The 15,533-nt window shown below is 47.9% G+C and overlaps 3 protein-coding genes across 5 annotated transcripts; 1 reads left to right on the top strand and 2 right to left on the bottom strand.

Moving 5' to 3' along the window:
* Positions 1-431: 431 nt before the first annotated feature.
* Positions 432-2,336, top strand: taf9 (TAF9 RNA polymerase II, TATA box binding protein (TBP)-associated factor). The gene is made up of 6 exons (XM_086097930.1): positions 432-591; positions 1,066-1,147; positions 1,221-1,357; positions 1,432-1,645; positions 1,869-1,985; positions 2,044-2,336. Exons 1-6 carry the CDS (start codon positions 556-558, stop codon positions 2,202-2,204), a joined length of 747 nt encoding a protein of 248 aa, XP_085954056.1. The 5' UTR covers positions 432-555; the 3' UTR covers positions 2,205-2,336.
* Positions 2,269-9,436, bottom strand: LOC147161278 (arrestin red cell). 2 transcript variants are annotated; one of them, XM_086097929.1, is made up of 16 exons: positions 8,964-9,436; positions 7,805-7,835; positions 7,176-7,236; positions 7,038-7,082; positions 6,793-6,890; positions 6,628-6,726; positions 6,443-6,502; positions 5,677-5,744; positions 5,229-5,364; positions 5,075-5,159; positions 4,462-4,534; positions 4,106-4,243; positions 3,934-4,017; positions 3,780-3,856; positions 3,656-3,710; positions 2,269-3,577 (listed from the first exon to the last, which is right to left on the bottom strand). In XM_086097929.1, the coding sequence occupies exons 1-16, from the start codon at positions 8,984-8,986 to the stop codon at positions 3,490-3,492; spliced, it is 1,221 nt and encodes a 406-aa protein (XP_085954055.1). In that variant the 5' UTR covers positions 8,987-9,436; the 3' UTR covers positions 2,269-3,489. The 2 variants fall into 2 exon arrangements, with proteins under 2 accessions (XP_085954055.1, XP_085954054.1); XM_086097928.1 differs by having other exon boundaries at positions 2,269-3,580; positions 8,964-9,432.
* A 301-nt stretch (positions 9,437-9,737) lies between these two features.
* On the bottom strand, positions 9,738-15,471 carry ap4m1 (adaptor related protein complex 4 subunit mu 1). 2 transcript variants are annotated; one of them, XM_086097927.1, is made up of 16 exons: positions 15,234-15,471; positions 15,088-15,152; positions 14,409-14,494; positions 14,209-14,318; positions 14,045-14,141; positions 13,642-13,752; positions 13,492-13,554; positions 13,360-13,422; positions 13,223-13,289; positions 12,439-12,492; positions 12,257-12,363; positions 12,094-12,185; positions 11,284-11,328; positions 11,085-11,135; positions 10,599-10,716; positions 9,740-10,152 (listed from the first exon to the last, which is right to left on the bottom strand). In XM_086097927.1, exons 1-16 carry the CDS (start codon positions 15,260-15,262, stop codon positions 9,958-9,960), a joined length of 1,353 nt encoding a protein of 450 aa, XP_085954053.1. In that variant the 5' UTR covers positions 15,263-15,471; the 3' UTR covers positions 9,740-9,957. The 2 variants fall into 2 exon arrangements, with proteins under 2 accessions (XP_085954052.1, XP_085954053.1); XM_086097926.1 differs by having other exon boundaries at positions 9,738-10,152; positions 11,085-11,328.
* Between the last annotated feature and the right edge of the window lie 62 nt (positions 15,472-15,533).

The following is a 15,533-nucleotide window of genomic DNA, read 5'->3' as shown; positions in this document are numbered from 1 at the left end:
AAAAAATGCATCACTGCTAGGAAAGAAATTAATTATACTTTTTCATTTATTTATTTATTATTATTATTATTATTTTTAGTTATCTATAGTAGTAGCTGCCTATGACCCGGATAGGCGGAAGAAGATGGACGAAGTGAGAATATGATCCCTCCTTCAATTTTAAAAAGGTGATCCCTAGCCATCACGTGACTTGACACGTTGTCACAGGAGCCCCGTGAGAATAGGAGTCAAACGAATTTCGCCCCACTTAAGTGGGTGTGACAAACAAATGCACGCCCTTAAACAAATACAATGTAATAAAATAAAAAATAAAAACGTTTTTTTTTTTAATCAGCGCAATCAAATTTATATTATATTTACTAACGAAAAACGCAAAATAGCTTAATTCGCTAGGTGGATATGGGAGGAAGGAGCGAACGCTTGTTGTAAGAGTATTTCCGGTCCGCCAGGGGGCGCCCCCGAAAGAGAAAAAAAAAAAGAATACGTACATTCGTACAAGAAAACGGAGCGAAGAAGAAGCCGGCGGAGGCGGTGTCGCAGTGAGGTAGTCCAAAAATGTCTGCTCCTAAAACCATTCCCAAAGATGCCCAGGTAACTTTTTGCTTTGTAAAGTGTCTGTTCGCGGTCACGTGTTTCTTCCACTAAAGTTGTCCAGATGTTTAACTTTTGTGCGGCGTAGCTCGCTGGTTGGCGTGACATGACTAGCTTGTTAGCATGCCTGTTGATAGCGTCTCGTTAGCTTAGCCGCTAATAACTGGACGGTTGAGGTAAATACAGTATTTTCATTTGTTGGTTTAATGTTTGGAGACTACATGCATGTTTTTTAATTCGAATGAGATAAAAGTCAAATTTAGTTGGCGCCGGCGTTTCCTCGAACGGTGTTCCCTCCATCCGTCGTCTTTGTCCAACAGAAATGTACTTCCCATTCATTTATGTATTTATTGTATACAGTATAGCGACATTTTCACGCGTTCCAATCGTGGTACGTTCATGTAACAGTGTTTAAAACCAATATGCAGTATAATACAGTATGGCTCCATCTCAACTGTTTTTTTTACCCTCCAGGTGATGATCCAGATCCTGAAAGACATGGGGGTCACAGAGTACGAGCCCCGCGTCATCAACCAGATGTTGGAGTTTACTTACAGTAAGTTGTGCGAGCGCCCTGTCGTCAGACGCGCTTCCGTCAAGGCCTTCGTCACACTTCTCGCTCTTCTCAGGATACGTGACGAGCATCATTGAGGATGCCAAGATCTACGCCACGCACGCCAAGAAGTCCACCGTGGACGCCGACGACATCAAACTGGCCATTCAGTGCCGCATGGACCAGTCGTTCACGTCACCGCCCCCCAGAGACGTAAGAAAACGTTGCGCGTGTTTGTGTTTTGGAGCCTCAGTGAGGTGACCGAGAACATTTACGTGTCCCGTCAGTTCCTGTTGGAGGTGGCCAGACAGAAGAACCAGACGCCGCTGCCCCTCATCAAACCGTACACGGGTCCCCGCCTGCCCCCGGACCGCTATTGCCTGACCGCCCCCAACTACCGCCTCAAGTTTCTCCCCAAAAAGGTGGTGTCAGCCGGCAGGATAACGGCGCCGCGCCTCAGCGTGAGCGCCATCTCCAGCAGACCGGCCACACCCACGCTCGGTGAGTCCCCGCATTTTGTAGTGCTGTCTGAATGTGTAGCATCGAGCATGTACGCAATCACAAATCCATGTTACATAAAGTGAATTTGGTAGGGAAATTACTCAACGGAACAAATCGCCTTCACATGAGGCTCGTCAAGTCACTTTGCATGTTCATGGTTGGTCATTTGCTTGGGAGGGCGGGGCTAGTTCTCACTGACCGCACTCCACGCGTGGCTTTGCAGGAATCACGTCTGTTCAGTCAGTGGGCGGCACCAAGGTGGGCACGCCGGTGTCGCTGACGGGTCAGAGGTTCGCCGTGCAGATCCCGCCTCCCTCGCAGAGCGGCGGCACTAAAAGCGGTAAGATGGCAAATGTCCATTGGCGTTCCGGACGACTAATCGACTGTCTTCTTCACAGCTGCGCTGAGCACGCCCGCCACCTCCAGCGTGCTCATCAATTCGTCTCTGATTGGCTCCAAGAACATCCTCATCACCACTAACATGGCGGGTCAGAGTGCTGGCGGCGGCGAGTCGCTCAAGAGGAAACACCAGGATGACGATGATTACGACACCATGTGACGCCGCCGCCCCAACACAAACTTTCAAACTTTGCTGCATTGACACAATGACCACCTCCAGTGTGTTTGTTTTTCACTTTTTAATCCTAAAAACAATTTCAAATAAAAAAAAAAACAATGTGAATGATTATGACCAAGCATTAAAGTCACTTCCTGTGTGTGGCAAAGAAAATTAGCGCACACGTTTGACACACATCACGCGCGTTGCAAAAACTTAGCGCACATGCACGACTAAAACAACCACGACGACCAATTACGGCACTGCAAAGAACATGCTCCCGCCTCTTTGCCTTTGGGGGCGTGGCCAACCACTGCACGGAGCCAAAAGATTGAAAGCAAACGACGCAAAAAAAAAAAAGCTGAAGTGTTTTGGGGGGTTTTCCCATGATGCACCTGATGCCACAGGAAACACTTCTTACTGGCTGAATGGGATCATGGCACTTGAACCTTTCTAAAAAATTAAAAATAAAGAAATATATTTTTGTGACATTTAAAATGAAAAAGAAGGCCAAGACAGGAAGTGAGGCGGAGAACGCCGCCGGCCACTCAAATGAAAGAAAAAGGCGGCGCGGGAATGTTGCAAGTGACACGGATGGCGGGCGGAGCCCCCCGCGGTTATCAACACCCTTTGAAAATCAACAATTCTGTACAAGACGCCATCTCATCATCGCCACAGGAAACGACGCTAAACATTCAAAAGGATTTCAAAATAAAAGCAATGTCGCTTCCTTTTTGTTTACATCCTTCAACCGATATTCTTTGAATATTACAGCAAACAAAGGTTTTCGTTGGCAAGACATGGAAAGTCCGTTCCAATATTTGTTTGCTGTTGAAGAAAGTGCAATAACAATGAAAACCTATTTTGGCAAACTACGATACGTTCATTGGGAATTGAGTTTTTTGTTGAGGTCAGCTAAAATCAGCATTTGACAGCCAATGCAGGCTTTTAATTGATGTCACTTTTTTTTTGGTAAACAAAAGAAATCTGTGACCGTAATTGATTGGAAGGTCAACGAGCGTCATTTGCCAAAAACTGTAAGAAATGCCAAAAATAGTATTTGCGGTCGTATGCAAAGAAACTTGGCAACACTATTGGTATGAAGATCCTTCAATTAAAACAAAACGCGGAGAAGATGGCGGCGTTGGAGGCGTGGCGGATCACCGGAGCGACGCCCAAATTTGGCGTCATCCGTCCTTTCGCCGGGGAATGTAACGTGCGTGTGCGTGTGTGTGCGTGTGCGTGCGTGTGTGTGAGTGTTGAGGCGCACGGGCTTGGCGGCTCGCTCCTAGCAGTCCTCGTCTTTGTCGTCCACCGCGCCTTTGAGGCGCAGACGGGCGAAGTCCTCGAAGACGAAGTCGTCGTCCTGGGAGACGCTGCTGAGGAGATTCAACTTTATGGCCACGGACGACACGACACGCGCGCACACGACACTTCCAACTATTAATACTCACTTGGTGTCGAACTCGATCAGGTTGGTGTCGATGGGCGGGTCAGACTCTGGCACGGCTGGCGCGCGCAAACACAGGTTAGCGCGCGAGGCTGCAGTTGGCAAGGTGAGGTCACGCGCGTACTCACCTGACTGCGGGCGCGACGCGGGAGGATCGGCAGGTTTCGGGTGCATGAGGATGAACGGCAGCTCCACGGACACGTCGCTGTTACAGACACCAAACGGTCAATGACAACCCTCCTCCTCCTCGCCCCCCCCCTCCCCCACCCTAGAATACACTACCCTCCGCGTGAGACCACCAGCTTGACTTTGACCCTGTAGGACACCAGGATGCCCAGCACCTCCTTATTGGTCACATCCTTGACGCTGAAACACACACACGTGCACACATCAGCATCAGGTGACGCGCAGGAGCACGTGCGCGTGCGTGCGTGCGCGTGCGCGTGCGCGTTACATGGTGGAGGAGGCCAGGTTGGTGTCTTCGTGTTTGAGCTTCCCGTCCAGCGCCAGGCCTCGCTTCTCGCGGTTCTTGTCCAGGGTGGGCGTCAGCGTGTACACTTTGCAGAAGGTGGAGCTCGACGACACCTGGTCACTGACACACGCATAACATTTTTTTTTTTAAAAAGCGTATAAGAACTTAAGAGAATGTGATTGGCCGATCAGCCTGCGCGTGCGCTCCTTGCAAGCGTTTTCACTTTTTTTTCTCTTTTTTTTTTACCTTGAGGTACAAGTTCAGTTCCTTCCCTGCTTTTAAGGCAAACACGACATCTATGACTTGAGGTTGTCATTTTCCCGCACACGCGTACTTACTCGGCCTCCAGCTGCGCCACGGGACATTTGTACTGCGCCGTGCTGAACAAACAGATGTCGGCATACTGACGCACTGCGAGGACAAGGACACACAAACGCACACGCGGGGTCAAGATGGAGCCGGATGAAGATTTCCCGCGTCGCTACGTTTTCTCTCCTCCTCACTTCACTTCACTTCAGACACATGACAAAAGTTGCCTTTTGTTTTTACTGACATTACAGATTGCCTTTATTTAAAGCAGTTATCAACTTCCACAGAAAAATGGAAACGACCCTACACATTTTTTTTTCTGAAATGCCACAAGATGGCGCCAAAGCGCTGGCAAAACGAATCATTTGGTGTCAAGAAACGGGCAACTATTTTGCTCATTCCTTGAGTGACTTTGCTGAACTCCAAACAGAATTTCAGCCTCTCAGCAGTAAATAATCTGCAATTCCCGAAGTCCTCCATGAAAGCAGACTGATTATCAATCAAAACCAAACATTTTCAAACAATCTGTGTTTAACTTAATACGCATGGCATGCAAGCGTGAGAGTGACGCATCCTCCGCGCCTCTCTCACACTTTCGTCATGTGAAAATGTTTTTCAAAAAAACGTGGTGGGGCGGCTGACCTGAGATTTTGACCCTCTTGACGGTCTTGGTGGAGTTGTTGGTCACGTGCACGTTGACGCTGATGGGCTCGCCGTGGTAGTACAGCTGACACACACACACACACACACACATGACTTCCCATGCGCCGCCTTCACCTCAGGTGTGCGCGTGTACCTCCTTGTCCAGCGACGCCTCCAAGTGCAGCGACCGGTCTGACATCAGGAAGCTGCGAGTGGTCTCCACCATGGGCTGAGGCCCGGCCTTCTCCGGGGCGTACTGGACCTTGCGGATCACCAGACGCACGGAGTTCCTGCACGCGCCGGATGACAAAGTGAGGAACGAGTCCGTCAGAGGAGTGAGGTCATGCGTGAGTGACTGAGTGAGGTCACGCGTGAGTGAGAGTGTGTGCGTGAATAAGAGTGAGAGAGTGAAAACAAGAGTGAGTGACAGAGTGACTAAAATGAGTGACAGCAAATATGAGAGAGTGAAAGTGATTACACAAATGAATGAGAGGAAATAAACAAGTGAGTGAGAAAGTAAACAGGAGTAAACGAGGAGTGGGTGAGAATGACAGAGAAAAGACTAAAGGAAGAATGTGAGAGTGAAGGAGTTGAACAGTCACCTCTTGTGAATCTTTTCCTCCATGTTCTTGGCACAGAAAGCTCGGATCTCAAAGTCCACGCCGCACGCCTGCGTGCGCACACCCACACACACGCACACGCACACACAACGACTACAGTTTACTGATCATATTTGACAACACCAGCAATTTATTGATCTTAAATTGTCCTCGTCCATCGCACAGTGAGGCGTCCAATGCCCCGCCCACTTGTGATGTCACTAAGGCTACGTTCACGCTGCAGGCAATTGCCACACAGATCAGATTTTTTTGGGGGTCCAAATGCGAACTGTATCGATTTTTTTCATATCCGACTTTCATATGTGGTCCGAGATCGTATCCGAATGTTTGCAATCCGACCTCGACGCCATCAAAAGTCCAAAACGCTCGACGCATCCGCGAGGTCCGCACGGGAGACGTACGTGAATCGGCAAAGTTGGTTCGAGTAACAGTTGGGTCTTTATTTTTTACTTTAATTTAATCCCACTTGAAACATAAAACATTTGTGGAGATAACGCGTGGCAATGACATGACGTCATCGTTGGGGGGGAGGGGCTTAAACAGGCTCGCCTCATTTTCACAAAATATTATTACTCGCTCCTCCTGCATCACTCCGCTGGAGATCGGACATGAGCGCCGGCAACACTTACTCCAAAAAAATCCGATTTCCCCCCAAAAAATGGAATTCAGAATGAAGACCTGCAGTGCCAACGTAGCCCAAGTTCGCCTTTTGCTCAAACGAAGTCAACTTCAACCGTGTCACGTTTACCTTGCCGGTGTCTTCGGGTCCGGGCTGCAGCGTGACAGAGCATGGAAGGTTCTGTGGGATCTAACAAACACACACACACACACACACAAACATGTCCCAGCTCGTCACTGACGTCATCATGTGACCAAGCCAACCGCCCGCACGCACGCACGCCCGCACGCACGCACGCCCGCGATCGTCCTCACAGTGAAGTAGAAAGGGTGCGCGTGCTGCCCCAACTTCTTGAGGAGCCGCTCCTGCAGTCGACTGTTGGCTTTGCGCTCTTCGGGGACCGGCGGGAAGGCCTGAAACGGGAAGTGACATCACGTGAGCGCGGCCGGACTCGGCGGCGGGCAATCGCTAGCGGCTACCTGGAAGGTGGAGATGTACAGGTCCTTGCGGAAGGACAGACCCAACACGTCCAAGTCCTCGCGGCCATAACGGAACGCGCACGTCAGCGTGACGAAGACTGCGTGCGGGAAGAAGAAGAAGAAGAAGCGCAAGCATGAGCCATCCGCCGTGACAATGTGATGATGCATTGATTGGAAAATGTGCTCGTGTAAAATGTAGAATAAACGAGGGGGAAAAAAGCAGGATCAAAAAAATGGCGTCCGACCTTTCCTGTCCTTCAGGTACTCCGGATCCACCAGGATGACACCGTCTGTCCACAAGGAGACAAAATGGCGACAACGGCAATGATGAGCAATTGGACCCGAGATGCGAGGCGGATCATGTGACGGGTCATGTGACTCACCGACTGGATCCACGTGGTCCAGGTGGTCCACAAAGTCCCGCTTGCCCAGATAGACCGTCACCTGGCCGCACCCGACCCCAATTACATCACAACATAGAATTTCCAAGTTACCTCCTAAATACTTTCCAGTGACCTACAGAACATCTACAATCGTCCAGAACCGGGATGAATTCAAATTCTAGAATCCTCTCGTGAGCTGACAGCACTACTATTTATCGAACCTTTCATTCAACCTTCTCGTGACCTTCAAGACCAAGTCACCTACAATTTTCTACAACCATCTTCTACAGACTTTGGTCAGTCCTAAAACTTGAACCTTTGATTTCTGGGATTTACTAGTCCTCTTCGAGAAGACCCTATTGAGGTTCTCGAACCCTCCAATTGCCTTCTACAGCCTTATCTAGTGATGTTTTAGAACTTACAAGTCACCTTCCAGAAGACGATTGTGAGTTTGAGATGTTCGTACCCCATTCATATAATCAGCGAGCTCTGACAACGATCCTAATCTTTAAATCAGGTGTGCTGGAGGACAGAAACGTCTCAAATGTGCAGGAGTCCCGCCCTTGAGGACCAGGTTTGAGAGAGCCTGTTCCACAGCTTCTACAATCCTGTAATCAATTTGGACTCACCTTACAGTTTGGACTGGATTTCTTGAAGACTCTAAAAGAAGAAGAAGAAGAAGAAGTATCAGTGTTTGGTCATTTGACAGGAAGTGTCACGACTGGAACAGGAAGTAGCAACATAAGGCGAGGAGATGTCACTGCGGACTTCTTCCTGTTAGCAAACAGGAAAGATTTGTGTTTAAATGGGAAGTTACTTTTCGACTTTTGGGGATTTGTTAGGGGGCGGAGCCAGTGCATCAGTGTTGTCACAACGACCAATTATTTCCTCTCTCAAACCAAACAGGAAGTAGCGGCCTGTCAAAGCAGAAGTGTCAAAACACACGATTTAGCACATTTCGTTTGACATCTTATTCTCCGTACTTGCTCATTCCAAAATTTTTGTTATTAATATCTTGAATGTAATAAACAAATGATGACTGGCACGCCGTGAACTGACACAGCGGGTGGAGCAGGTGAATTTATTCCAATGAGATTTAAAAGCAAATATTAAAAGAGCAAACATGCCGCTGGGTATTTCTCCACCGTTTCAAGTGTCATGACAAAAAAATACGCTCGCTGTCAGGCTGCACGCCACAAACGAGCATTTTGCTGCATAGTTTTCCCCAAACGGATTGGCTCATTTGTTGGCGTGAAAAAACAAACGCACGCAAACAGAACAAACAAGCGAGCAAGCAAAGGTTATATTAATTTCCGTTCCGCTTTATTTGACCTCGCTCAAAATGACACATGTTCAACATCCACCTAAGGAATTTGCTTCAAATGCAACCGTGCAAAAAAAAACGAGAAAAAAACGAGAAAAAAAACGCATCGTCTATTTGTATCAAGCAACACTTGGAACGTTCTACTTTAAAATGAAGAGATGTCATCAGAAACGCAATCAAAAGAGCGAAAACAATCACGATTTGTTATCCAAGTGCAGCGGAGACGCAGCTGGGGCTAGCAGCTAGCCCGCTAGCTAACCCCACCCCGCTGCGCTCGCTGTGCTGCGAAACAGCGAGCCCGCCGAAGCCCGCACAACAAACCGCCAGCAACGGTCGCTTTTTTCAAAATCAAAATAGACACCAACAACACAACACACGCAGATCGCCGCGGCGGCTTGACGAACAGCTGCTCGGGCCAACAGCGTGATGCTAACTAGCCCGTCGATGCTAGCCGACTCGCTCACCTCGTACCCGCCTTGTCACCCATCTCCGCGGCTGGCGGACGTCAAGAAGGACCGGAAGAGACGAGCCCGGGATCGGTCGCCCGCGTCGTTGAGCTGCAGACGATTTTCTTCTTCTTTTTTTCTGTATCCCAGCGGGCCGCGCTCAGCCTTCCATTCGCCTCGGCGAACCGCTAAGCGGGTATGCTAATTTCATTTAGCGCCGCCTCAGCTTGTTGCCACTTCCGCAACGACTGCTGTTTGCCTCGCTCGCTTGCCGCTGTTGTGTGCGCGCGCGCAAGCTCAAGCGGTCACGCTCCTACGCCTGCGTGCGTGCGTGCCGCGGCTGCAGATGATCACGTTGCGTCAAAAACGCGACGCGCGCGCGCGCACGACGTCAACGCGACGCGCTCGCGTGTCGTGTGCCAAGAAGTGCAGCCAAAACAAGTCGAAACTTCTTTGCTTTCATCAAATGAAATGAAATGAAATGAATCCGTTCCAGCCTCCTCACAACAAGTTGAACTCGTTCCCTCAAAACGTGCTATCGTTTATGCGTGGAAGTGAAAGTGAAAGTAGAGTCTAATGTTGCATAGCAGTGTGCAAATCAATAGCGTGTAGATGAGTGAAGTTGTGTTGCGTGTAATGATGAGTGTGTATTGTAGTGATTAGTGTGTGTAATGTAGTGTTGTGTAATGCTGTGTGTAGTAAATTGTTTTGTCATGTCTCCCGCTGTTAATTCCTTTGTAGTGTGTGTAGCAAAAACTGTAGTGTGTACCAGAGCAGTGTCATGAAGTAATTGGAGTGTAGCATTGTGTGTTGCATAGTATTTACTATTTTATTCAATATGATATATATATTTAAATGAAAAAATGACATTAAAATCAATATTCATTGTAACGACATCATCTCGTCAACACGTGATGATGTCATTTGTTCACAATGTTGTCTTTGACGGCGAATCATCCGAATTAAAAGAAAGCAGTTCCGTCTGCCGCCCGCGGGGGGCACTGCCGCCACCTCAGATGCGGATGGCGTAGGAGTCCGAGTGCGTGACGTAGCGCACCCAGCGCTGGGCGGGGCCGCGATGCTGCATGGGCGCCAGGCGCAGGAAGCGCACGTGGAGGCCGCTGGCCGTGACCTTGGGCAGCTCGAAGGTCAAACCCACCGGACCCACCTCCATCATGGAGGCGGAGCTTAGGGCGGGAATGTCGAGCTGAGAGAAAACGATATGTCGTAGTCAGTTACATTGCTGCGAAAAATATATTCTTCTCTCGCAAAGAAAAAATCCGGAAATTTTATCATTTTTTCTAAAGAAATATTATTTTTTTCTGAAAAATATTCCCCCCTAAAAAAAATCTGAATAAAAAAAACAAGCAAATAAGTACCTTTGCAAATGCCAAACTGCAAATATGAGGTGTTCCATTGCGAGCGTTGTCATTTTGTTATTTGTGTGTTTGACAAAAAAAAAATGCCTGAAAGTACATCAGTGACTGCGCCTTTCCTTGCCCACATGCGAGGGCATCATGGTACTCTAAACTCTCCGCTTGAGCGGCATATCTGATTAGGGGTCGGCGAATATGCATTTTTTTAGGCCAATGCCGATACTGATTGTTGGCAGAAAAAAAAAAAAAAAGACAATCGCCGATCGCTTTTCCGTACCTTGAAGATGGCGGAGAGCTGCGTTCCGCCGGGGAAGCGCGGGATGCTCCAGACGACGGCTCGGTTGTGCGCCTGCAGCTCGGCGCTCTGATCGGGACTGCTGAGTTCTTGCGACAAACTGAAGTGGATACAAAAAAATGATAAATACATTTTTTAAAGTCAACGTTTAAGCAGAACATCTTCTCAGGCTTAAGTTAGAATGAGCATTAAGCTTTAAGGAAGAAAAAAAAAAGAGAAAAAAAAAAAGTATGAGCATTAAGTAGGGACGGCCAATTAATCAGTTCTAAAGATTCCATTTTTTGGCGTTAGAAGTGCTGACACATAAAGGTTATCGCTGCGGTTTCCATGGAAACGCGGCATGTTGGTGAGATGCCTCACGAGCGGCTTAGCGTTCACTTGACGCTCGGTTGGCAGCCAAAGCGGCCGTCAATCAAATGCTCATTTTCAAATGTTTGGACGCATTCAAATTGGAGCCGATTTGCGTACCTGATGCAACCTTTGGGCACGCGGATGCTGGCGCTCACGTTGGCGGCCGCGCTGCACGCACACACAGCACAAGGCAATCAGGTCATCGCGTGTTAGTGTGTTGATCTGTGTGTGTTTGTTTGTGCGCATTTCCCGTGTGCATGTTTGTGTAATAGTGTGTGTTTGTGTGCCTGCGCGTGTGCGCGTGAGAGGAAGTGACCTTTTAGGAGGCAGGTCGCAGCGTAGCTTGAAGAACATCAGCAGCCTGCGAGACAAACAACAGGAAGTCACCATCAGCGGCACACCTCTTCTACTTCCTGTCTGTCTTCACTCTGACAACAGAGTCCGACATGTGCCCTCTTTACCTCCGCCAAGGAAATGTCTTCTTGGGTTGACTTCTTGTGTCTGTGCACTTGCGTTCTCTCTGTGTTCTTAGTTACTCATTGAATTACTACTAATGACTTAAGAGCTATCTGTGAGTTACTTTACTTGGACTTACTAGTTGCTCAGCTATTTGGAGTTACTTAAGAGTTGTTTATAGTGAACTAGTAATCCAGAGGTACTTAGTTAGTGATTTTGCATGAACTAAGAATTACTGAGCGTGACTGTTAATTAAGTTATGCGTCGTTAATTAGGAGTCACTCAGAGTGACTTAATTAGTTGGAGTCAGTTACTTACCAGTGACTCAATTAGTCACTTAAGAGATACTAAATAGTCAGTAAAGAGCGACTTTGAGACAGATATGAGATCATTAATGATCCCTGAGAGCGACTCAGTCATTTAGTTACTTACAGTGACAAAGGAGTTACTTTGCATGTATAAATGTTACTTAGACGGAATTAGTTACATAGTCACTTGTAAGTTATGGAGTCCCTACTTAGAGTGACAAAGTTATTTAACAGTTATTAAGTGAACTGAAAGTTACTCAAGATTAAGAGTGACTTAATAGTTATTTAGAGTTATTGAAGAGTTAGAGAAAGTGATTAAGTTACTTTGAGTAACTTGAGTTACTTAAGAGTAAGTTGGTTACCTTCCTGCGTTGTCCTTCTCAATGGCGGGAAAGAGTCGGAAGGGCGGCGCTAAGGGCAGATGGTCGGCCAGTCGGTACTGCATGATGCTTTGCTTGAGAAGGGGTCAGAGGTCAACATGTGGAGAAGCGCCAATCACATGCCAGCGTGGGCGGGGCTCCTTACCTCCCCCTGGCTGGGGCTGAGTCGCAGGATGCGGTGAGCCTCAAAGTCGTCCAATCGGACCGCCGGGTGGAAGCTGCACTCGTCCACGCGGACCGCCGCGCCGTAGCCTGGCCCGGGAAACGCCATCAACGTACTTCCTCTTGGTTTCGCTCAAACACTTTTACTTTGAAGGGCAAGCTGACCTGTGAGATGCGAGCCGCCGACACTGAAGTCCTCGTTGAGGCCGATGCGAATCTCTGCCACAGAGCGAGCAGCGTGACGTTAGGGACCCACGCTGGACATTAGTGCGGCGTAGAGACCCCGCCCACAACCATGCAACCGCCACCAACGTCAACCCTCTTTGATTTCGATATCGCCAATCCTAAACTCACCTGCAGGGGAATGTTGACGTCAAACGTGATTATTGGCTGAAAAGGAAACTTACTGGCGCCTACTTCTAAAAATATTCAGAAAATAACATGATATATGAATATTTGGGAAATATCCCGTACAAATGACAACCTTTACAGAGAAAATGACTTTTTTCAAAATAAAGAACTTTTTTCAGAAAAATAAAACTTGTGAAAAGTATTTTCATTTTCCCAAGTTTTTTTTAATCATAAAACTTTAAAAAAAATCTTCAATAGAAGACTTTGAAAATATATAATTTCCACCCCAAATATCAACTTTATATAAATATATATACACAACTTTAAATATAAATATCCAACTTTTGAGACTTTTTCTGGAAATAATACAACATTTTCCAAGACATTGGACACATTTCACTAAAGTAGACAACTTCAGTATACGACTCAAGGCCAGCATATCCGTGAGAAAACGCCTTGGATGCGTATGTTTCGATTTTTGGGAATATGCGGCGGCGGCGCAACCTCAAACAACGCACGTTTATCACGTGTTCACCTTCCGATCAGCGACAACGTTTTTGACGTTCTGTCCACAAGCGTCAACCAGCGCTCCTCTCACCTGAACAGCTGGGCAGAAAGCACTTGACCTTGACCTCGCCCTCCACCTCCGCCTTCATCAGCACACCCTGCAAAGCGCGCACACGCTCAGAGCGCACGTCGGGGCCCCGCCTCCGCCGCACTGTCAACCGTACTCACGTTGGCGCTCATGACTACGGACATCCTCTCGATGACGTCCACAAAGATCTCGCTTTTGCCTCCCTAGACGCACACGGGGAAAAAAAATCCGATCTTGCCATTTCCACGTTTGGAGGTCGCGTGGCGCAGTACCTGCAAAGGCCGAGTGGCGGCAGAACTGGGCGCCACTTTGCTCTGTTGCGTGTCGGCTCCAAACTGCGGCGGGGCGACAACAAGGAAGACACGGAGGCTGTCAAACGGGTGGCGACGTCCACGTACGTGTTAGCGGCGACGTCCGCGCACCAGCCCCACGTTGGCGAGATCCAACAGGCTGAAGGGTCGCGACGACAGCGCCTCCGTCTGGATGAAGTTCTTCAGGACGTCACATGACGTGGACTGCACGTAGCCGAAATCCTGCACGTACACCAGCTTGCTTTACAAACGTGCACTAAATATTAAGTACAGCACAGGCAGAAAAATGTCAATAAAAATAGATGAACGTTCATATATGAGGAAAATCCATCCATTCTGGTGACCGCTCATTCCTCACAAGGGTCGCGGGGGTGCCGGAGCCTATCCCAGCTGCTTTCGGGCAGTAGGCGGGGTACGCCCTCGACTGGTTGCCAGTCAATCCACGTGAGGATATACAATTCTTTATAAATCTCTCATATATATATATATATATATATATATATATATGACTTACCAGCATCTCGTCCAGAAGTTCGTAAATGAGCGCAAAGTTCATCTGCACAGTCTTCTCCGACAGAGCGCCGCAGTAATCTTTGATGAGCGCAGCCAACCTGGCAACACACGCGCACACACACCATGACTTCCCGCACACGCGCTTGCCATGATGATGCGCTGCACCTGTTGAGGAAGTCGATGATGGCGAAAGGGGAGGAGTCGGCTGCGGTGGTGGTGGCGACCAGGTACAGTCCTCCCTGCCACACGTGCACAAAGTGGATGTTTTTGTGCGTCTGTGTGGGCACACGCACCGACGACGTTAAACAGGCGAGACTTCAAGGCAACTCAAGTGCAGGCAGGCGCGCGCGCGCACGGTAGGTTACCATGACAACAGGAGGCTGGTCTCCAGTCAGAGCCGTCACTTTGTCATAAAAAAGACCCAGAGCGTCACTCCCGATGTCTCCTCGGACTGACGGCGTAGGGGCGGAGTCAAGTCGACAACATGTGCAAACTCATTAAACAGCACAAAAATGAGGAAGTTCATTTTTCACATGATCAGCCACTGAGATCCAGAGTGGGATAATTCTATTCTTAAATTACTATCAGAAATGAAGAGATCACTCATTAGTCTGAAATAAAGTCAGCAGTGCAACACTGGGCCAACTCCCATTTTCAACATGGCCGCACCGATAAACCTGGCAACAGAAAGTGAGGCTTGGACATCGATAAAAGCAGTGCTAGCCAGGGGTTTCTCTCCCCATCTTTAATCAAATATTCACATATTTGGAGGTTGTTTTGAACAGTGAACTGTTGCATACACTATCTTTTCATCTCATCTCATCTCAGTTTGTATTTGTTTTCAATCAACCTAGAGGACATTGACCAAGATCCAAGACGATGACAGTACCTTAGTTGTGGTTACAGGAACAAAGCAGCAATATGATCCAAGTCTAAAATCAAGTATCCAGAAGGGGTAACAGTTGCCATATAAATCCCCTCGTTCTCCAACAAAATGACCCAAAAATACGTTCTCAGACACTCAAATGGAACCTTGAAGGATACAATCTTTGTAAACCAGGCGGTCGCCTTTGGAGGACAAGATGAAGACCTGCGAGATCATCCTGATGCTGAAACACGCACACAAATCAACATTTCAGCACAAATGCGCTATTGATGTTGGTCTTTGTCTCCATGCCTGCTTCACTTACCGACTGCTTGTCAAAAATAGAAATCGCATGTAAATCAATGCAATTATTTCATGCCATTGGAAGCTCACTTGATGATTATTGTTTTAAACGAAGCGTCAACAATCACATTATAAACGTTTGATTAATAACTCGAGCAACATTCGATAAAAAAAAACAATTACGAACGCAAGTACTTTCAAAAAGCGTTGAATGCTAAACGTAGCTTCGAAGTTGTTATTGTTGCCAGACCGGTTAGCGGAAGTCGACAGGTCGCACAGCACCGCCTAGCGAGCAGGCGGACCTCTCACTGTTTGTTTGTTT

This window comes from Leptonotus elevatus, chromosome 16 (assembly GCF_054856555.1).
Source record: "Leptonotus elevatus isolate MCC_2025b chromosome 16, RoL_Lele_1.0, whole genome shotgun sequence".
NCBI classification, from domain to species: Eukaryota; Metazoa; Chordata; class Actinopteri; order Syngnathiformes; family Syngnathidae; genus Leptonotus; species Leptonotus elevatus.
Note: the sequence above shows the minus strand (reverse complement) of the source record. Positions and strands in the feature narration are given on the sequence as shown.

Bases quoted from the DNA above. Each gene is read 5' to 3' on its own strand.
- LOC147161278 (XM_086097928.1), bottom strand. From the start codon at position 8,986: ATGGGTGACAAGGCGGGTACGAG. The intron at 7,083-7,175 runs GTGAGTCACATG...CCTTGTGGACAG, and splicing joins GGACCACGTGGATCCAGTCG to ACGGTGTCATCCTGGTGGAT. The intron at 5,160-5,228 runs GTACACGCGCAC...TGTGTGTGTCAG, and splicing joins AGGCGTCGCTGGACAAGGAG to CTGTACTACCACGGCGAGCC.
- ap4m1 (XM_086097926.1), bottom strand. From the start codon at position 15,262: ATGCGATTTCTATTTTTGACAAGCAGTCG. The intron at 13,290-13,359 runs GTGAGTACGGTT...CGCGCTTTGCAG, and splicing joins CCGTAGTCATGAGCGCCAAC to GGTGTGCTGATGAAGGCGGA. The intron at 12,493-13,222 runs GTGAGAGGAGCG...GCTCTGTGGCAG, and splicing joins CTTTCTGCCCAGCTGTTCAG to AGATTCGCATCGGCCTCAAC.
- taf9 (XM_086097930.1), top strand. From the start codon at position 556: ATGTCTGCTCCTAAAACCATTCCCAAAGATGCCCAG. The intron at 1,148-1,220 runs GTAAGTTGTGCG...CGCTCTTCTCAG, and splicing joins GATGTTGGAGTTTACTTACA to GATACGTGACGAGCATCATT. The intron at 1,986-2,043 runs GTAAGATGGCAA...TCTTCTTCACAG, and splicing joins GAGCGGCGGCACTAAAAGCG to CTGCGCTGAGCACGCCCGCC.